Source organism: Balaenoptera acutorostrata, chromosome 1, assembly GCF_949987535.1.
Source record: "Balaenoptera acutorostrata chromosome 1, mBalAcu1.1, whole genome shotgun sequence".
NCBI classification, from domain to species: Eukaryota; Metazoa; Chordata; class Mammalia; order Artiodactyla; family Balaenopteridae; genus Balaenoptera; species Balaenoptera acutorostrata.
Genome location: NC_080064.1, coordinates 87714238 through 87736673, shown reverse-complemented (window position 1 = coordinate 87736673; position 22436 = coordinate 87714238). Strand labels below are relative to the sequence as shown.

At 36.3% G+C, this 22436-nt stretch overlaps 1 protein-coding gene across 5 annotated transcripts in view; it reads right to left on the bottom strand.

The window, feature by feature from the left end:
* Nucleotides 1-22436, bottom strand: part of SNX7 (sorting nexin 7) — a 98703-nt gene that overhangs the window by 58583 nt on the left and 17684 nt on the right. For 4 of the 5 annotated variants that reach the window (XM_057526228.1, XM_007169546.2, XM_007169547.3 and 1 more), the window contains exons 2-4: nucleotides 14869-15051; nucleotides 1626-1736; nucleotides 1118-1282 (exon numbers count right to left, since the gene is read on the bottom strand). In XM_057526228.1, the coding sequence (XP_057382211.1) occupies nucleotides 1118-1282; nucleotides 1626-1736; nucleotides 14869-15051 (459 nt within the window). The remainder of the gene's footprint in view (nucleotides 1-1117; nucleotides 1283-1625; nucleotides 1737-14868; nucleotides 15052-22436) is intronic. The other variant, XM_007169548.2, reaches the window with a different exon arrangement.

Sequence of the window (22436 nt, the reverse complement as noted above, 5' to 3'; positions counted from 1 at the left end):
GGATTCTGAGGATGGTTGTAGCACTTACTGAAACATAGGTTTGAGATCAAATAAAAGATGAAGAGTAGCATACACACACAAAAAAATCTATAACAATGCTGACTACCAAATCCACAGATAAAAATATTATTATGTATTATTTACCCAAATATTAAATAACATATTATCTTTCTCCAGATCTTCTTTCCTAAAGGTCTTACACAAAATAATATATAAACTTGTTTATTTCCATGTCAATATGATTTTGTGTGCAAATAATAACAGATGCTATTCTTGACCAGGCAACACGTCTATCGAGGAGTGCTACCACATCATTCGATAGAGTAAACATGATCAGAAACGGCACAAGTCACAACTGGCAAGCTGTTACTGCAACTGCTGACTGCAGATAATGTTTCTAACAGCTTCTAAGGGTCTGGAGTCAGGCCACAAATTCATCTCACATAAGTCACATAGGGCTTCCAGACAGCAAGTACCGTCAAGATTGAGATGAATCACTTTTTAGCTTCGATCACTTTAGCAACAACCGAGAGATAGAAAACTCAGCACTGGTCAGTAAGTATTTAATACTGACCATTGTTCTACCTATCATCTTTCTTGGTGAGTTATATCGTCATAGAAGAAAAGAAAAGGAACATATAAGGTTTCTGTATTAGAAATTAGACCCCCTTCAATTAGGTAATTGAAGGGAAAGTAAGGAAATTGTATTATTTACCTACCTCTCCATCCATCCATCCATCTATTTATTAAAATCTTTTATCCTAACTTGAAAAGCCCTGACCAATTACTACTCAAAACAGTGTCAATTTTTAAATGTTTATATATTTTCAGTATTGGCAATATATGCAAGGAGTACCCAGGCATTAAAAAAAATAAAAAATCAGCTACCAAGAGAAATATGAGGATGTATATGTGAGAAAGGTACAAGATTTTCATAATGTTTATACGTAGACCTGACACAGGGTTGTATCTGAAGGATCTCTCTCCAATGTTTAAAAACACATATTAATTCAAGGCCACTGCTACCTGATCTATAAAGGTAAATAAGAGGAAGCATACAACCTACTACACGTATAGATACTAAAGGATTATATGAGTATAAATTAAAATCCTTTACCCAAGCTTGTGCAGTAAGAAAAACTTTAAAGTCTTCATTAAATGTTAGAGTTGGATGATCAGCAATTCGGTTCAAAAATTTATGCAATGCCTTCCTGCGTGTCTCAATGAAGTCATCGTTAAAGCGTTCCACCATTCCTTTCACTATAAACTTTTCTGGCAACGGCTAGGGCAAAAAAATTTAAAAAGGTATCTGAGCATTATGTGGCACAGGATTATAAGGAATTCTACACTTTTTCTTTTTGGAAGATTATTTGAACGTGTGATCATTTCTTATAAAAATAATTTTTCAAAATTCACAACGCTAGAGCCAAACACTGTAAAATCTTAACACATTACAATAGTTTAAAAAAAACAAATCTGTACATAGATTGAAAAGTTTAAAAACAAATGTTCCTAAGATAAATGAATTATACTGAATTAAAAGGTCTGAAATTGGGTGTTAGGCATTCTAACGATTCACAAGACAAAATGGCAGTTATTCTGTGAAAAAAAAAATGTAAACTTACTGGAATAATCAGAGTGGGGTGTGCTTCTTCAAGTCTTTCTTTCAACCAAAGGAAATCTTGATAACGTCTCCTAACTTCAAATTCACTGGAGTCAAATTCCCCACGAGACGTCTGAAGAAAGTAGGAGAAAATAACAGCACATGCAATATAAGACAGAAGACATTTGCCTAATGTTATTTTAGACATTCTGAAATAAATGGGTCTCTAAGAAAAACTAACAAATTCTAATTATTCAGTGTTTGTCAGCCTGTCTTTTTTTTTTTTTTTTTTGCAGACATCAATTCATGTAGCAGATGAAACAAAGCAAACTTTCCAGTATTCCCAGCAAGAAAGCAAACATCATGCTCAAATTTAAAATCCAAACTGAAAAAATCTGTCTTAGAGCAACCATCTGTCTCCCACAAGATTTTAACTACTATTATCTTTGGCATGACTTTCTTGCTAACAAGAAAGTGTGTTCTGAATTTAGGTTTCAAATATATTTCATTTTTCAAGATGATCAGAATTCAGAATTTGAGGAAAGTCCTATTTTTGCAACTTGGAAAATAACCTGAACATAACTGAGAAAAAAATGTTTTCCTGGAATTTGCTCAAATGAATTGCTTTGCTAAAATTTGCTTTTAGTATTTGAAAATTGTAACATTATACAGAGTGATTTTACCGCTTTTTAAAAATGTCATTAATGGAAATTTAATGTGAAAAGAAAATCTTCCTATCATTTCTCAAGGAATTCTGAGCTATATGCCTAAACTCCTAAAAACTAAGCAAATATATTAAAATATCTGTTCTTAACAAACTAAAAATCTATTCCAACACACATGACAAGAAGAACATGGGTAAAATATCAACCTCACTTCTATTACCTGAATCCCAAGCCAGATACAAAAATAGCTTAGATAATGCGCCCTCACCTATCATAAGACGAAAAGTCATTTATATAATTTTTTAAAAAAATTATACACAGTAATATTAAGTTTGAGATTTTCCTGGAGAAGTAAACATGGAATAAATAACACAATACATATTTCACATTCACCAGAAATATCAATCACCCACACAGACGAACACAATTGTAAAATTAAGCAGTTCAAGTCAAAATAAGATGCAATCTTAATTGTCATAAAATAAGGCTCACAAAAGCTATACTTGACAAAGTTTATTCTTTTAAAATGAATGTTTAGAATACCATAAAATATATCTTAGCAAAACATTCCCTTTTTAGCGGGAAAAAGTGGAGGTAAATGAGATGCAGAAGTCTAAGGAACTACATGTTCAAAAAACACTACAAAATCTAACTATTATGCCAAATGGTACAAGTTGTGGAAATGGTAAAAATAGGCAAACTAAATCTAGTAGAAACACAGTTTAACAAATATATATACAAGTTGGTATGTGTATATATATATATGCAAATACATAAACATGCATACATACATATGCACACAAAACATGTTTAGAGTCACTCATTAAACAACACTTACTGACACCTCCTCATACCTGGCACATACGTATAGGTTCACTACCCATTTCCAAGAAAATAAAATGGCATAACTAACAATAAAAACACTCAAACACTGGGAAGTTAAAGTAAGATTGAGCTTTACATGTCTTCAAGAATTCCCAAAACTTCAAGTAAACACAAAAGAAACTTGTATAAATTCCATCAACAGAAAGATATAAAATCAAGTCAAATAATTGGTTGATTCTGTCCTCATCACTCTGCCACTGACTTAGAAGAGTTCCCTAACATACTACAATAACAGAAGAAAACAGAGGATAAGTACAAACCTTAAGGATAGTGCATTCTTTCTTCCTACTCTAAGACTTCATTGGACTTCTAAAGGGTTATGAGTTATATATTATCTGTGCTCCAAAATAACTTTTTAGAACACAAGTTCTTTCTAAGTTGGAAATTTGTCATCAAACCCTGTTATTCCTACTGTTTGGAAGCTTTATCTCTATCTTCTAATCTAGAACACAGTTTCCCATGGAAAGTAAATTGTGAATGGTGTTTCATGTCTGACCATAAGAGCTTGCATACTTGAAGTTTAGGACTAATGGACTCATGTGATCTATACCTCAAAATGCATTTATTTAACAAATACTGACCTTTGGTCAAGGGCAAACAGTTACTCTAAATTGGAGGATTTAGAAAACTGTTTTTGAGGGAAAATGAATCTCAGAATCAAGAATATACTTTAACCCCCAACTACATACAGGCAGGCATTTATGAGTTTGTCTTCATGATGAGGATGTAAGAGGACAGACCCTTATTAAACCTCTGAGTTCTTACTCCTACATGTCCTAAGTCAAGGCACATCTCTAATCTCTGAAACAGAAAGTACTTCTTTAGATCAGTCACCTCAGATATTCTAACCTGGAGAATAAAGAGTAATTTCCCATAAGGGGAACAGATGCCAGGAATGTGGGCTTCCTGATATAATTATTTACAATCAGGTTACCCTTAAGTATTTCTAAGTAGGAGATTGCCAGTGTACATGTAGGTATATGAGCATGTGCATTTATCCTTTTTTTTTCTTTTTATGAATGTGTATCTTTATTTTTTATTTTATTATTATTATTTTTAACATCTTTATTGGAGTATAATTGCTTTACAATGGTGTGTTAGTTTCTGCTTTATAACAAAGTGAATCAGTTATACATATACATATATCCCCATATCTCTTCCCTCTTGCGTCTTCCTCCCTCCCACCCTCCATATCCCACCCCTCTAGGTGGTCACAAAGCACCGAGCTGATCTCCCTGTGCTATGCGGCTGCTTCCCACTAGCTATCTACTTTACATTTCGTAGTGTATATATGTCCACGCCACTCTCTCACTTTGTGGCAGCTTACCCTTCCCCCTCCCCATATCCTCAAGTTCATTCTCTAGTAGGTCTGCGTCTTGATTCACGTCTTGCCCCTAGGTTCTTCATGACCATTTTTTTGTTTGTTTTTTAGATTCCATATATATGTGTTAGCATATGGTAATTGTTTTTCTCTTTCTGACTTACTTCACTCTGTATGACAGAGTCTAGGTCCATCCACCTCACTACAAATAACTCAAATTCGTTTCTTTTTATGGCTGAGTGATATTCCACTGTATATATGTGCCACATCTTCTTTATCCATTCATCTGTCGATGGACACTTAGGTTGCTTCCATGTCCTGGCTACTGTAAATAGAGCTGCAATGAACATTGTGGTACACGACTCTTTTAGAATTATGGTTTTCTCAGGGTATATGCCCAGTAGTGTGATTGTTGGGTCGTATGGTAGTTCTATTTTTAGTTTTTGAAGGAATCTCCATACTGTTCTCCATAGTGGCTGTATCAATTTACATTCCCACCAACAGTGCAAGAGGGTTCCCTTTTCTCCACACCCTCTCCAGCATTCATTGTTTCTAGATTTTTTGTTTTGTTTTGTTTTTTATTTATGGCTGTGTTGGGTCTTCGTTTCTGTGCGAGGGCTTTCTCTCTAGTTGTGGCAATCGGGTGCCACTCTTCATTGCGGTGCGTGGGCCTCTCACTATCGCGGCCTCTCTTGTTGCAGAGCACAGGCTCCAGATGCGCAGGCTCAGTAATTGTGGCTGACAGGCCTAGTTGCTCCACGGCATGTGGGATATTCCCAGACCAGGGCTCGAACCCATGTCCCCTGCATTGGCAGGCAGATTCTCAACCACTGCACCACCAGGGAAGCCCTGTTTCTAGATTTTTTGATGATGGCCATTCTGACCGGTGTAAGATGATGTCACATTGTAGTTTTGATTTGCATTTCTCTAATGATTAATGATGTTGAGCATTCTTTCATGTGTTTGTTGGCAATCTGTATATCTTCTTTGGAGAAATGTCTATTTAGCTGTTCTGCCCATTTTTGGATTGGGTTGTTTGTTTTTCTATATTGAGCTGCATGAGTTGCTTGTAAATTTTGGAGATTAATCCTTTGTCAGTTGCTTCATTTGCAAATATTTTCTTCCATTCTGAGGGCTGTCTTTTCGTCTTGTTTATGGTTTACTTTGCTGTGAAAACCTTTTAAGCTTCATTAGGTTCCATTTGTTTATTTTTGTTTTTATTTCCATTTCTCTAGGAGGTGGGTCAAAAAGGATCTTGCTGTGATTTATGTCATAGAGTGTTCTGCCTATGTTTTCCTCTCAGAGTTTTATAGTGTCTGGCCTTACATTTAGGTCTTTAATCCATTTTGAGTTTATTTTTGTGTATGGTGTTAGAGAGTGTTCTAATTTCATTCTTTTACATGTAGCTGTCCAGTTTTCCCAGCACCACTTATTGAAGAGGCTGTCTTTTCTCCACTGTATATTCTTGCCTCCTTTATCAAAGATAACGTGACCATACGTGCATGGGTTTATCTCTGGGCTTTCTATCCTGTTCCATTGATCTATATTTCTGTTTTTGTGCCAGTACAATACTGTCTTGATTACTGTAGCTTTGTAGTATAGTCTGAAGTCAGGGAGTCTGATTCCTCCAGCTCCATTTTTCTTTCTCAAGATTGCTTTGGCTATTTGGGGTCTTTTGTGTTTCCATACAAATTGTGAAATTTTTTGTCCTAGTTCTGTGAAAAATGCCAGTGGTAGTTTGATAGGGATTGCATTGAATCTGTATATTGCTTTGGGTAGTATAGTCATTTTCACAATGTTAATTCTTCCAATCCAAGAACATGGTATATCTCTCCATCTGTTTGTATCATCTTTAATTTCTTTCATCAGTGTCTTATACTTTTCTACATATAGGTCTTTTGTCTCCTTAGGTAGGTTTGTTCCTAGGTATTTCATTCTTTTCATTGTAATGGTAAATGGGAGTGTTTTCGTAATTTCACTTTCAGATTTTTCATCATTAGTGTATAGGAAAGGAAGAGATTTCTGTGCATTAATTTTGTATCCTGCTACTTTACCAAATTCATTGATTAGCTCTAGTAGTTTTCTGGTAGCATCTTTAGGAATCTCTATGTATAGTACCATGTCATCTGGAAACAGTGACAGCTTTACTTCTTTTCCAATTTGGATTCCTTTTATTTCTTTTTCTTCTCTGATTGCTGTGGCTAAGATTTCCAAAAGTATGTTGAATAATAGTGGTGAGAGTGGGCAACCTTGTCTTGTTCCTGACAGTGGAAATGGTTTCAGGTTTTCACCATTGAGGATGATGTTGGCTGTGGGTTTGTCATATATGGCCTTTATTATGTTGAGGTAAGTTCCTTCTATGCCTACTTTCTGGAGAGTTTTTATCATAAATGGGTGTTGAATTTTGTCAAAAGCTTTCTCTGCATCTATTGAGATGATCATATGGTTTTTCTCCTTCAATTTGTTAATATGGTGTATCACATTGATTGATTTGCGTATACTGAAGAATCCTTGCATTCCTGGGATAAACCCCACTTGATCATGGTGTATGATCCTTTTAATGTGCTGTTGGATTCTGTTTGCTAGTATTTTGTTGAGGATTTTTGCATCTACGTTCATCAGTGATATTAGCCTATAGTTTTCTTTCTTTGTGACATCTTTGTCTGGTTTTGGTATCAGGGTGATGGTGGCCTCGTAGAATGAGTTTGGGAGTGTTCCTCCCTCTGCTATATTTTGGAAGAGTTTGAGAAGGATAGGTGTTAGCTCTTCTCTAAATGTCTGATAGAATTCACCTGTGAAGCCATCTGGTCCTGGGCTTTTGTTTGTTGGAAGGTTTTAAATCACAGTTTCTATTTCAGTGCTTGTGATTGGTCTGTTCATATTTTCTATTTCTTCCTGGTTCAGTCTCAGAAGGTTGTGCATTTCTAAGAATTTTTCCATTTCTTCCAGGTTGTCCATTTTACTGGCATACAATTGCTTGTAGTAATCTCTCATGATCCTTTGTATTTCTGCAGTGTCAGTTGTTACTTCTCCTTTTTCATTTCTAATTCTATTGATTTGACTCTTCTCCTTTTTTTTTCTTAATGAGTCTGGCTAATGGTTTATCAATTTTGTTTATCTTCTCAAAGAACCAGTTTTTACTTTTATTGATCTTTGCTATCAATTCTTTCATTTCTTTTTCATTTACTTCTGATCTGATCTTTATGATTTCTTTCCTTCTGGTAACGTTGGGGGTTTTTTATTCTTCTTTTCTAATTCCTTTAGGTGTAAGGTTAGGTTGTTTATTTGAGATGTTTCTTGTTTCTTAAGGTAGGATATTATTGCTATAAACATCCCTCTTAGAACTGCTTTTGCTGCATCCCATAGGTTTTGGGTCATCGTGTTTTCATTGTCATTTGTTTCTAGGTATTTTTTGATTTCCTCTTTGATTTCTTCAGTGATCACTTCGTTATTAAGTAGTGTATTGTGTAGCCTCCATGTGTTTGTATTTTTTACAGATTTTTCCCTGTAATTGATATCTAGTCTCATAGCATTGTGGTCAGAAAAGATACTTGATATGATTTCAATTGTCTTAAATTTACCAAGGCTTTATTTGTGATACAAGATATGATCTATCCTGGAGAATGTTCCATGAGCACTCGAGAAGAAATATTCTGTTGTGTTTGGATGGAATGTCCTATAAATATCAATTAAGTCCATCTTGTTTAATGTATCATTTAAAGCTTGTGTTTCCTTATTGATTTTCATTTTGGATGATCTGTCCATTGGTGAAAGTGGGGTGTTGAAGTCTCCTACTATGATTGTGTTACTGTCAATTTCCCCTTTTATGGCTGTTAGTATTTGCCTTATGTATTGAGGTGCTCCTATGTTGGGTGCATAAATATTTACAACTGTTATTTCTTCTTGGATTGATCCCTTGATCATTATGTAGTGTCCTTCTTTGTCTCTTGTAATAGTCTTTGTTTTAAAGTCTATTTTGTCTGATATGAGAGTTGCTACTCCAGCTTTCTTCTGATTTCCATTTGCATGGAATATCTTTTTTCATCCCCTCACTTTCAGTCTGTATGTGTCCCTAGGTCTGAAGTGGGTATCTTGTAGACAGCGTATATACGGGTCTTGTTTTTGCATCCATTCAGCCAGTCTATGGGTTTTGGTTGGAGAATTTAATCCATTTACATCTAAAGTAGTTATTGATATGTATGTTCCTATTACCGTTTTCTTAATTGTTTTGGGTTTGTTATTGTAGGTCTTTTCCTTCTGTTGTGTTTCCTGCCTAGAGAAGTTTCTTTAGCATTTATTGTAAAGCTGGTTTGGTGGTGCTGAACTCTCTTAACTTTTGCTTCACTGTAAAGGTTTTAATTTCTCCATCAAATCTGAATGAGATACTTGCTGGGTAGAGTAATCTTGGTTGTAGGTTTTTCCCTTTCATCACTTTAAATATGTCCTGCCTCTCCCTTCTGGCTTGCAGAGTTTCTGCTGAAAGATCAGCTGTTAACCTTAAGGGGATTCCCTTGTGTGTTATTTGTTGTTTTTCCCTTGCTGCTTTTAATATTTTTTCTTTGTATTTAATTTTTGATAGTTTGATTAATATGTGTCTTGGCGTGTTTCTCCTTGGATTTATCCTCTATGGGATTTTCTGTGCTTCCTGGACGTGATTAACTATTTCCTTTACCATATTAGGGAAGTTTTCAACTATAATCTCTTCAAATATTTTCTCAGTCCCCTTCTTTTTCTCTTCTTATTCTGGGACCCCTATAATTCAAATGTTGGTGTGTTTAATGTTGTCCCAGAGGTCTCTGAGACTGTCCTCAATTCTTTTCATTCTTTTTTCTTTATTCTGCTCTGCAGTAGTTATTTCCACTATTTTATCTTCCAGGTCACTTATCCTTTCCTCTGCCTCAGTTATTCTGCTATTGATCCCTTCTAGAGAATTTTTAATTTCATTTATTGTGTTGTTCATACTGTTTGTTTGCTCTTTAGTTCTTCTAGGTCCTTGTTAAACGTTTCTTGTATTTTCTCCATTCTATTTCCAAGATTTTGGATCATCTTTACTATCATTATTCTGAATTCTTTTTCAGGTAGACTGCCTATTTCCTGTTCATTTGTTAGGTCTGCTGCGTTTTTGCCTTGCTCCTTCATCTGTGTGTTTCTCTGTCTTCTCATTTTGCTTAACTTACTGTGTTTGGGGTCTCCTTTTCACAGGCTGCAGGTTCGCAGTTCCCGTTGTTTTTGGTGTCTGCCCCTAGTGGCTAAGGTTGGTTCAGTGGGTTGTGTAGGCTTCCTGGTGGTGGGGACTAGTGCCTGTGTTCTGGTGGATGAGGCTGGATCTTCTCTTTCTGGTGGGCAGGTCCACGTCTGATGGTGTGTTTTGGGGTGTCTGTGGCCTTATGATTTTAGGCAGCCTCTCTGCTAATGGGTGGGGTTGTGTTCCTGTCTTGCTAGTTGTTTGGCATAGGGTGCCCAGCACTGTAGCCTGCTGGTCGTTGAGTGGAGCTGGGTTTTGATGTTGATATGGAGATCTCTGGGAGATTTTCACCATTTGATGTTATGTGGAGCTGGGAGGTCTCTTGTGGACCAATGTCCTGAACTTGTCTCTCCCACCTCAGAGTCACAGCCCTGACGCCTGGCTGGAGCACCAAGAGCCTGTCATCCACACGGCTCAGAATAAAAGGGAGAAAAAAAAAAAGAAAGAAAAAAGAAGATAAAATGAAATAAAATAAAATAAAATAAAGTTATTAAAATAAAGAATAATTTTTAAAAAATTTTTAATAAAAAAAAGAAAGACGAGAGCAACCAAACCAAAAAAAAAAATCTACCAATGATAACAGGTGCTAAAAACTATACTAAAAAAAACAAACAAAAAAAAAAACGGACAGACAGAATCCTAGGACAAATGGTAAAAGCAAAGCTATACAGACAAAATCACATACAAAAACATATACATACACACTCACAAAAAGAGAAGAAGGTAAAAAAAATATATATATATCGTTGATCCCAAAGTCCACCTCCTCAATTTGGGATGATTCGTTGTCTATTCAGGTATTCCACAGATGCAGGGTACATCAAGTTGATTGTGGAGATTTAATCCACTGCTCCTGAGGCTGCTGGGAGAGATTTCCCTTTCTCTTCTTTGTTCGCACAGCTCCTGGGGTTCAGCTTTGGATTTGGCCCCGCCTCTGTGTGTAGGTCGCCTGAGGGCATCTGTTCTTCGCTCAGACAGGACAGGGTTAAAGGAGCAGCTGATTCGGGGGTTCTGGCTCACTCAGGCCAGGGGGAGGGAGGGGTACGGAGTGTGGGGCGAGCCTGCAGCGGCAGAGGCCAGTGTGACATTACAACAGCCTGAGGTGCCATGTGTTCTCCCGGGGAAGTTGTCCCTGGGTCATGGGACCCTGGCGGTGGCGGGCTGCACAGGCTCCCGGGAGGGGAGTTGTGGATAGTGACCTGTGCTTGCACACAGGCTTCTTGGTGGCTGCAGCAGCAGCCTTAGCGTCTCTTGCCTGTCTCTGGGGTCCGCGCTGATAGCCGCAGCTCGCGCCCATCTCTGGGGCTCGTTTAGGCGGTGCTCTTAATTCCCTCTCCTCGTGCACCAGGAAACAAAGAGGCAAGGAAAAGTCTCTTGCCTCTTCAGCAGCTCCAGACTTTTTCCCGGACTCCCTCCCGGCTAGCTGTGGCGCAGTAGCTCCCTTCAGGCTGTGTTCACGCAGCCAACCCCAGTCCTCTCCCTGGGATCTGACTTCAGAAGCCCAAGCCTCAGCTCCCAGCCCCCATCTGTCCCGGCGGGTGAGCAGACAAGCCTCTGAGGCTAGTGAGTGCTGGTTAGCACCAATCCTCTGTGTGGGAATCTCTCCGCTTTGCCCTCTGCCTCCCTGCTGCTGCGCTGTCCTCCATGGCTCCGAAGCTTCCCCCCCTGCCACCCCCTGTCTCTGCCCACGAAGGGCCTTCCTAGTGTGTGGAAAGCTTTCCTCCTTCACAGCTCCCTCCCACTGGTGCAGGTCCTGTCCCTATTCTTTTGTCTCTGTTTTTTCTTTTTACTTTTGCCCTACCCAGGTACGTGGGGAGTTTCTTGCCTTTTGGGAGGTCTGAGGTCTTCTGCCAGCGTTCAGTAGGTGTTCTGTAGGAGTTGTTCCACATGTAGATGTATTTCTGATGTATTTGTGGGGAGGAAGGTGATCTGCACGTTTTACTCCTCCGCCATCTTGAAGCTCCTCCTGCATTTATCCTTATAATCTTGGTGTCCATGAATGTAAATTTTTAAAAAAAAAATTTATTTATTTATTTATTTATGTTTGGCTGCATTGGATCTTCATTGTTGCGCACGGGCTTTCTCTAGTTGCGGCGAGCGGGGGCTACTCTTTGCTGCAGTGCGCAGGTTTCTCATTGCCGTGGCTTCTCTTGTGGACCATGGCCTCTAGGTGCACGGGCCTCAGTACTCATGGCACACGGGCTCCGTAGTTGTGGCCCGTGGGCTCTAGAGCACAGGCTTAGTAGTTGTGGCTCACGGACTTAGCTGCTCTGCAGCATGTGGGATCTTCCTGGACCAGGGCTCGAACCCACGTCCCCTGTATTGGCAGGCAGATTCTTAACCACTGCACCACAAGGGAAGTCCATAAATTTTTATAAAACTAAAACTTTCCCAGGGTAGCCATCTTTGAACCCCCTAATTTGATGGAGTACCCACGCTCATAAAATTCTGTATTTTTCTGTCACGGTATTTATAACTATAATTAATTAATTAAATATATAACTATTTAAGATCCATCACCCCCCTATACTGAAAACTCCAGGAAGGCAGGGGGTATGTCTGTCTTGATTGCTGGTGTAGTCTCAACATACCAGTCTGGTGCTTGGGACATAAGTGGCACTCAACAGAAATTTATTGAATATATGAGTAAATGAATAAGTGATAATAAGTGAATAACAAAGAAAATATTATGTTTGATAACACAATATACATCTACTAAATGTTTATAAATTTGTTCTGCAATGCATATTTTAGTATATATAGGTATAGTCTATATACTAGGATGCAGTAAAAGTAATCAGATGTAGAATAAAGGGACTTAGTTTACAAAAGTTAAGCCAAAAGATAGTTTGCCATAATCGTATACAGATGCACAAAAGTATAATGAAAATCTATATAGTAAGGAAGTAAAGCAAACTGTCTAGATTTAAATCTTAGCTCAGCTAATGACTGTGTTTTATAACCTTTGGCAAGTTTTGAGTTTCAGTGGGCTCATTCACAAAATGAGGGTAAATCATAAGATCCAGGATTATTGTGAGCTTCAGATGAGTTAAAACATATAAAGTGGTTAGAACATTGCCTGGCACAAATTAGTCCCACAATAAAAGTTAGTTTAACACACTATAATATTATCACTATCACTATTACTACTACTACTACAAGAGCAGTACATTTAAAATATGATGTAATATGGATAACTCATAAGAACTGTATGTCTATGATTAGAATGAAGTCCATAGGGTGGCTTATAAAGTGTCTTTCTGAAAGAAACAAATGAGGGGAAAATAATTCAGTTTCACAAAATCTTTGCTAGAAAGGGTAATGAAAATGGATGATTATAATCATAACAGTAGTAATAGGAGAAATCTGGCTCTATTCTTAGCAATGTGTCTGTATTAACACACTAAATATTCACAAAGACCGTACGAGGTTAGTACTGTTATCTTATTTACAAATGAGGAAACTAAGTATAGAGAGGTTAATTAAATAGCAAGGAAGGGGGGCGATCAAGATTCAACTCCATGCTCTCTTGCTCTACAGCCTCTTGATATGACTATGATACTATAAATTTCTTTACTCACTGACTCACCGAAAAGGTTAAATTGCTAACTTGCTATATCCCAAGGATTTTGTTTAGAATTATGGATAACTTAAGATACATTTACCTTCCTTGAGAAGCTCACAGACTCATTGGGAATAAATACAAATAAACACACAGCTAATGACCTACACACAGGTAGGTGACAATTACTGAATACTTATTATATGTTAGGCACTTTGCTAAGTGTTTTGCATTGATTAGTTACCCTAGCTTAATTCTTACAGCAACTCTACAGAACCAGGTTCTATTATCATTTCAGTCTTATAAATTAAAAAACAAAAAAAACCCTGAGGCTTAGAAGGACTAAATATAGCCTTTTGATTTCTTTGCTACACTGACTGTGGTATCTTATATTCTTTAAGAGTTCAGTTAGAACACTGTGAGCAAACAGAAGAAAGAGGACTCAGCTTGTGGGGCAGAGGTGGTGGGCATCATTTTGAATTGTATCTTGAAAAACAAACAGTAACTCTTCTGTCTGAAAGCGGGAAGGGCATACCAGACAGAAGAAAAAGCATATGCAAAGTCATGAGAGCAAGAAATAGCCTAGAATATTCAGATAAAAGAGGTAGTTCTATGCAAGTGTAGAGCAGGGCTATTAAAAGTCAGGAGTAAGAGGTGAGTCATATATGGTATGCTGGCCCCAGACTGAGAAGTTGTCTATATATCATACAAAGGAGTCTGCACTTTGTTCTGTAGGAAGTGAGGAGCCAAGGAAGGATCTTAAGAATTTGAGTAAAGAGATCTGATATATACATCTTTATGCAACATAATTAGCAGCAGTGTGGAGGCTGCACTGGAAGAAGTGATTATATGCACAGGGTCCAAAAACTTTGCAGCTACAAAAGAGATGCACTACAAGAGATGTAGAGTGAGGCTTCATAAACAAAATATTATAACTTATAAATAGAATTCTTGAAGGCTGCTATTACACAAAGGACTTTAAAAAAAGATTATACTATTTGTTTTTTTTTTACTTTTTCAGAGTAAACTGTCTTTTTGCAGAGCCTTGTCCTAGGAGTCAGGAGACTCGGATTCTAGATCTGTCCTTGCATCATTAAACAATTAACAGTATCTCATATATTGATATAAGATAAAGTGGCCATTTGCTCTTATTTGGAAAACAAATGAAATTATTTTTTTGGAATCTTCAGAAGAAATGTGAACACAAATTACTGTATCATGTTTTTAATTAGTTGTTTTCTTTATTAGCAAACTGAGGCTCTTCTTTTCCAAATATATTTCTTTATAATTTTTAAACTAAAAACCTAAAATATTCCTATTTTAAGAAGCACAACTGCTAAAATACAAGTGACTGGTACTCAGGTTAAATTGAATTCATACAGAACAAGTGAAGGATAGATAAGATGCAATGTCTTACTCAAAATGGCTGAAAAACTAGAAGTCAATTCAGTTAAGATTCTCTAAGTTGAGTGTCAAAGTGAACAATTCAGTTAAGATTCTCTAAGTTGAGAGTCAAAGTGAACAAGAAGCAGTTCCAAAAGTTCAAAGAAGCAACTATATTCAAGAAAATGTTCATTGAATACTTACCTTAGTAATAATCCTATAAGTAATGAACGTTTCAATTGTAGTAACATGGCTTTCAGGTTCATCAACTGTAATGAAAAGATCTTTCAAATCTGGCTCATCTTCAAACTTGACTTGGTTTATCATTGATAAAGGAGATGTTGGCATCATAGGGCTGAAGGAATTCATGTCCATCAATGAGGCATCCTAGGAATAAAACAATCAAAAATTAATATCTATAGGGAAAAAAAAGTTAAAATCCTCTTTTTCTTAGGCATGACAAATACTAATCAAATATGTCAAGAACAAAAAGGATAACTGGACTCCTGCTTAAATAAGGTATGTGGAACATGTATTTTTATCTCTGCTTCATCTCAAAATCCCACTTTAAAAATGACAGTAAAGAAACAAAGACAAAACAAGACAAAAAGTCATAAAAAGCCATAAACCCTCAAGGTAAAAAGAAGATACTAAGCAAACAAAGTTAACTACTTTTTTGGAAACTGGAAATCTGATGGTTGAGTGGTAACTGAAAAGCAGTGCAGAAAGAGCTAAAGTAAACATAGGAGAGAATGGCAGACCAGGAAAAAGAAGGCACATTTATGACACAGGATCACAGAGACACTCAAGAGTTAGAGGTGTCAGAAACCTGTGGACATAGAATGCTGGAAGAGTTAAACCGGAGGACTGGTTAAAAAGCTCATAAAACAAAAAAGGAGTTAGTACCTCAGATTCCCTCACCTACCCCATGCAATCAGGTGACTTTTCTTCCTCAATTTTGCAAAAAACCTGGAAATTTGCTTTCTGGAGTGTCTCTGAACTCAAGGGCACCAGGCAGGATGGAGGGAGAGAGAGGCCCTATGGAAATACAGTTATCAAGGGAAAGTCCTACATACTAGATGAAAAGATATCCAGCCCTTTCCCCTCATTTGGCCCCAAGAACGTGGGCAGCAAGATGTTGAATGTCAGTACCTGGTGCGGGAACTACCGAACATCTCAACGTGTGGAAAGCCTCTGATGTGAAAGAGTCACAAATAAACAAAGAGAATACAGGAAGCAGACAGAATAGAGAATATAATGCTTTAAAAATAGGTGAAATCATTAGTGATAAGAATGATATCAAATTCATGAATAAAACAGGTGTTATTTTTCAAAAAAATTCAGAGAACAACAGGAAAACCAATGAAAAAGGAGGCTCATGAAAGTTGAAGTATGATGGAAGGATAAAAACTCAACAGGAAGTTCAAAAGATTTAACTTGAGAACTAAGCTGAACCAAAAGAACATGGGATGGAAAAGGAGAGAGAAGTATTTTTAAAAATTTAAGGATCCAGGTAGATAGTACCTGAATGAACAGAATTCCAGAAAATGAAGAAGGAAAATGTCCTCTGAATTGAAGTATTTCCAGGTTGACAGGGCCTAGCAGGCCTCCTCAAAATGAACAGGACAGTAGTGGGGTGGGTAGTACCCCTACAAGCATCTATCACCGTGCCATTTCATAACAGTAGGGATTTTAAATTCCTAAAAGCTTCCAGAGAGACTATAAACAGGCAAAATACAATAGGAATGGCTTCAGATTTCTCAGTGGTAACACTGGAAACTAGATGATAATAAAATATTATCTTCAAAATTTTTAGAGGAAAATATTTCCTACCTAGAATTATACATAGCCAAACTGTCATTCAAGTATACAGGTAGAATGAAGCCATTTCAGATAGGAAAGATTTCAAAAACTGACTTTCCATGTACCCATTCTTACACATTCTTTGGAAGACGCTTCATTTTTCCAAAATAAGGGCATATGCCAAGAAAGAAGAAATATGATCTGAAAGTAAGAGATTCAACATAGCAGAGAACTAAAGGAAATTCCTTGGATGACAGTGGAAGAATGTTCCAGGTTGACAGCTTTGCAACAGACTTAGAGAACAACCTATACAGACTAGAGCAGAAAGACTCTGGGGGGCAAGGAGATGAAGAAGGAAAGAATAAAGGAAGAGAGGGAGGAAGGAAAGAGAAAGAGCAAAGGAAAAAGGGAAAGAGAATGAGGGAGGGAGAAAGGAAGGAAGGGAGGAGGGAAGTGGGGAGGGAGGGAGGCTGACAGAATACCTGATACATTTAAGCATAATGAAAGGAAGCATGCTATGTTAGATTTGGTAGATGAATTGGTGCAAAAAAGCCAAGAGGCAGAGAAAACAAGAGAGGGAGAAAGGGAGGGCCTAAAATAAAGGAATGAATGAATGATGAACTCTAAAGAAAACAAAAGGTACAAGAATGAAAGATGTAGTTCATTACATGGCTTGACTGTGAATAAAAATAAATTGTTCTTAATACTGAATTTAACTAAAAATGGTGATATAGTTATATTAAGATAATAGGGGGAAAAACATATGTATATGTTTGAGGGGAGGAGACATTGCCTATAAAACAGTTTCAAAAATGCCAATACCATGATGGAAAAGGAAGATGAGGAACTGTTCCAGACTGATGAAGACCAAAGAGACACAAGAGCCAAAGCAACATATGATCTGGCATTGAATTCTGTTCCAAAGGAGAAGAACCTTTGTTTTTTCTCTCTAAATGATATTATTGGGATAACTGAAAATTGTGAAAGGGTCTGTGGATTAGAAAGAATATAGTATTATGTCAATGTTAATTTCCTGATTTGCATACTTATACTGTGATTATGTAGGACAGTGTCCTTGTTTTCAAAAAATATACACAGATTTAATTAGGAGTAATAAAACATGTCTCTAATTTACTCAACTTGCACACACACAGAGAAAACAAATGTTGTGAAATGGTAATAACTGGGAAATCTAGATTCTTTGTGGTATTCTTGCAACTCTTCTCCAAGTTTGCAATTATTTCAAAATAAAAAGTATATTTATAGTTTTCAAAAGTCAAATCATCCAACAAGGCTTAAAATAAAACGAAACAAATTAAAAATAAAAAAGCAGCATCACGTGCTCCACTATTGCTATTACCAGTTCATGCTCCTCAGAAGCAAATTCAGGACTCTATTAGCTATTTTTGTTCCTTGTTACCTTCCTTATTTCAAAATAATATATATATTCTTTTTTTTTTTAATTTTTCAATTTTCATATTATCAGTAGGTTTCCTACTAAGGAGGATGAAGAGTATTTATTTAAGCCAATTAATTATATGAGTATAGACTCAGAGTCCTATTTTACTCAATGGGTTATAATCCATTAATATAATTTATTTTGATGTTCTAAGTGTCCAAAATTTGCCTAGTAGGAGCTCCTTAAAGCTGGCATCTGTGTGTTTTTGATATGTCTTCATTATTCCTTGAGCACTTTATTTTCTGGCATAGCAAGATGTTTCAGATTTACGTTATATTTTCCCTGCCCCAGTTATGGAATCAGACATTTCTTCAAGGAGCTCTGGTTTCTTTTAGAGGAGACTGGTATTTAGAAAACAAGATATAAATGCTAGAAAATATATGTATATTAGGCATGATTTAGACCAAGGAATAGAGGACAAATTACAGCTGAGTTGACCAGACACACAAAAACATGGAGACAATAAATGTCTTGCAACAAAAGTTTAGTGAAACAAATTATGGTATATACCTACAATAGGATACAATAAAGTCTATCCATATACTAGAATATAATAAAGTGATTAATATATTAGAAGAATATATAGTAACTTGGAAAAAGATTCACAGTATGGTATTAAGAGAAAATATTAGCTTATAAAATTTGTATTCAACTAGATTCTAATGCATGTACATTTATTTATGTGTGTGTATGACAGAGGGGGGCCAGAGGGTAGGAGAGAAAAAGTAAGAAATAGCGCACTCATGATATGTGTGCACTCATGAACTTAGAAGCTATACCAAACAGTTAACAGAAGTTATTCCAGGTGTTGGGATTGCTGTTGAGTTTAATATTTTCCTATCTGAGTGGCTGTATTTCCAAATATTCTAAAATAAACGTGTATCATTTTGAAAAAAGATTTTTAATTGTTTAGAGTCAACACTGTATCTAACGTGTTCAGAAACAGTAAGAACTACTGTAAAAAAAAAAAAAAAAAAAACAGTAAAAACTACTGAAAAAACTACTGTAAAAAAAACCCAGTAAGTGAAAAGAGCTGTCTAGGGCCATTTTGGCAGAAGACCTTGGATTACATATTTGATTATTTGTGTTTTTTTTCTTAATTCAAAGTTGTATAGTTAAATAGGAAATTTAAAAATATGTCCGGAATCACATGAAAATGGGATTGTCAAAATAAATTATGGGATGCTAACACAATGGAATACTAAGCAGCCATTAAAAACAGAATTTAGAGGTTTCAAATAAATGTGCAATCAGCAAGTACAAAAATCTCTCTCAATTATCGTTTCATATAAACAGTAGTTTTTTAAGTTGATGGGCAAATGTGCTTTAAATTTCACTGACAGTGCATACAACCATGTGCTTTGGCGTTCTTTGTAGTCACCCTCTTAACCCACCACAACCCACTTCCTTTACCTACTACATAATTTAGCATTCTATTTCTTCTGCTTAAAATGCATCCTTTTGTAGAGTGGAAAAGATCTGCCTGAATTTATAAAGGCTCACAATTCCAATGAGTGTAGTGTGGTGTCATAAAAATATGCTTCAATATCTAGCAAAGGAAGAAAATTACAGGCTGAAATTTAGCAACATCCAAGATTTCAGTAGAAGGATGTAAATTACTATGAATCACTCTAAAACATTCTTAAAACCTCAATAAAAGTGACTATCCAAAGAGTTTTATATTCGCTTCAAAAAAAGGAAAGAAAATATACTGACAATACTTAAAAGATTGACATTTGGACACGAATAAGTAAAGAAAATAAGTGTTTGAGAAGATCCAAAGAAGTAACTGACCAAAAAGAACTTCATTTAACTTTTTGTGGTTGATACTTTGCAGGAGAAATGGATCGTTAAAATTTGTTCTTTCCAAACAAAGTTCTTACCTCCACAATAACGCATGCCTCTTTCTCCTGCTAGTTCTCTCTGTCTTTCTCCCCGTCCTCAACCTTATTTTTACATTCATTCATTCTTAGCATTTGGCTATACATCCATTATCCTATGATATTTCACACAATGGAAATACATCTTTTCATTTTTTTTCTTCAAGAGATTAAAGCAGAAGGGAAATTATTTGCATGGTAAATCTCCACTTCTTAAATAACATTGAATACCTCTCTTATAGCTAGCATAGTGAAAACACACACTCACACAGGCACGCACCAAAAAATCTTGGGATGGTTTCAGGCTGAGATTTGAATATGTATAATAGAGAAGTAAGCCAAATTGTTGCAGGAAGTCATTGTCTTTTATCCTTACTCCAAACCAACACATTCACTTTAAGAGAAACCATTTAAGTGACTCTCCTGAAATGAATGGACATTAGCACTGTGCTAGCATAATACTGAAATTTATTGACAAAGTCACTTACAAATTAAGGGTAAGTTTTCCTTGTTCTTATTTTTGGTTTATTATAAGCATCTGTTCTGGGTTGAATCATGTCCTCCCAAAAGTCATATGCTGAGGTCCCAACACCAGTACCTCAGAATGCGACCTTATTTGGTGACAAGGTCTTTACAGAGGTAACCAAGTTCAAATGAGGTCACTGGAGTGGGTCCTGATGCAATATACTGGCATCTGTATAAAAAAGGGGAAATTTGGACATAGACGTTCATAGAGGGAAAACATGAGACACAGGGAGAAGACAGCCATCTACAAGCCAAGTGGAGAGACTGGGAACAGATCCTTCCCTCACTGCCCTCAGAAGGAACCAATCCTGCTGACACCTTAATTTCAGATTCTAGCTTCCAGAACTGTGAGAAAATAAATTTCTGGCTGTTTGAGACACCTAGTCTGTGGTACTTCGCTACGGTAGCCCTAGCAATGAACAGCATTTCTGTGTATAGAGTGGTACACAATAAATATTTAAGGAAGGAAACAAGGATAGAAAGGAAGGAAGGAATTATAATTAAAATATTTCATCCTTGCTCCATAAATTTTTTTACAGGTTAACAATCAACTTCAGTAATTTCTAAGAAATGTTTTTTGCCTCCCACTTTTAATGCTATTAGATGGTTCCAAAGTTCTACTATTGAAATAAATAAAATACAGAGCTGAAATTTAAAACAAACAATGACTTGCCAATATTTGAGTGCTCAGGAGATAAACTCCAAAAGAAACAGGTTAAAAGGTGAGATATGACCTCTCTAAGAGGTGTCCTTCCTTAACATAGGAAGCACTAAGATGCTACTCGGGAACATCTCATGAATATAACATGAATTACTCTGATAATGCTAAATTGCAACCACCATCTGTGCACAAACAGCTATTTTCTTTTTACAAGTAGAGGGAAAAAAATCAATGTGAGAAGTGTGATAAATCAGAATACTGGCATGAAAAGGCCATGCAAATAAAATTGCTGATGTACAAGAAACATGTACACCAAGAGACATCTGGTAAAAAGCAACTTAAAGTGGAAGGAGTTTGAGAAATCATGTTGTTATGAGGGACACTCATCTTGATGGGCCTAAATTTAGACTTACCAGCTGTGTTTTGGTTTACAACTCCTTCCAATCTGCCTGCTTATAATAATAATAAAAAATTAGAAAGGCCTTCTGTGGAACACTGTTGAAAATGTGATTGGGGGAAAAGCCAGCCTATGTCGTGTTCTATCAAGGGGCATACAACACTCAATAATCTTGTTTGACATAATTTCCAGTGCTATGTAGTATATATACCCTTGTATGCATATATCATAATCTATTTATTCATTTTTCTGTTTCTATTTTCTAACAGTGTTACTTTGAATATACTTGGACTTGTTCAGGTTTTGTGCACTATGAAGTTATATACTGACCACAGAAATGTTTCACATAATTTTATTTGACATAATTTTCCACTCTGACCGAAAAAAAAAAAAAAACCTGGTATATTAAAAGAAAAAGTCTCTGTAGTTAGGCAGAGCTAAACTTAATTCAAGTTTACATATATATACAGCTGTGTGAACCTGGTCAAGTCACGTTACTTTTCTGAGATTCAGTAACATCAGAGAGGTTGTATCTCACCTTGGATCACAGAGGATAAAAACAGATGAATAAATGTGGGGTATACATTGTCTCCTTGAAACCTTGACGTGAGTTATATAAACCTTACCACAACCCCATAGAGTATGTTCTATTTCTTTCCCTTTTTTAAACCAGCTAGCAATACTATTGAGTAGGTACTCTTTTACCTCTTGTTTTCAAATGAGGAAATAGGTTAAACCACTTGTTCAAACTCTTAACTGCTATTAAGTAGAGGAACCAGCATTTGACCACCACCTAACTGCCAGTAAGTCAAACGTATTGGGAGTTGTCACTGAATTCACTTTTCAGTTTCCCACAAAATTAAATAGAAATCTAAAGCAAGAATAAATCAATTTCTATGGTTAAAATATTGTCATGTAGTGGACAAAACCTAAGGAAGTACAAAAGCATTCAAGGCAGCCCATAAGAATGGATAGATAAATTGTGGTATATGCATACAAGGCTTTATATATATATATATATATATATATATATAAAACACAGCAATG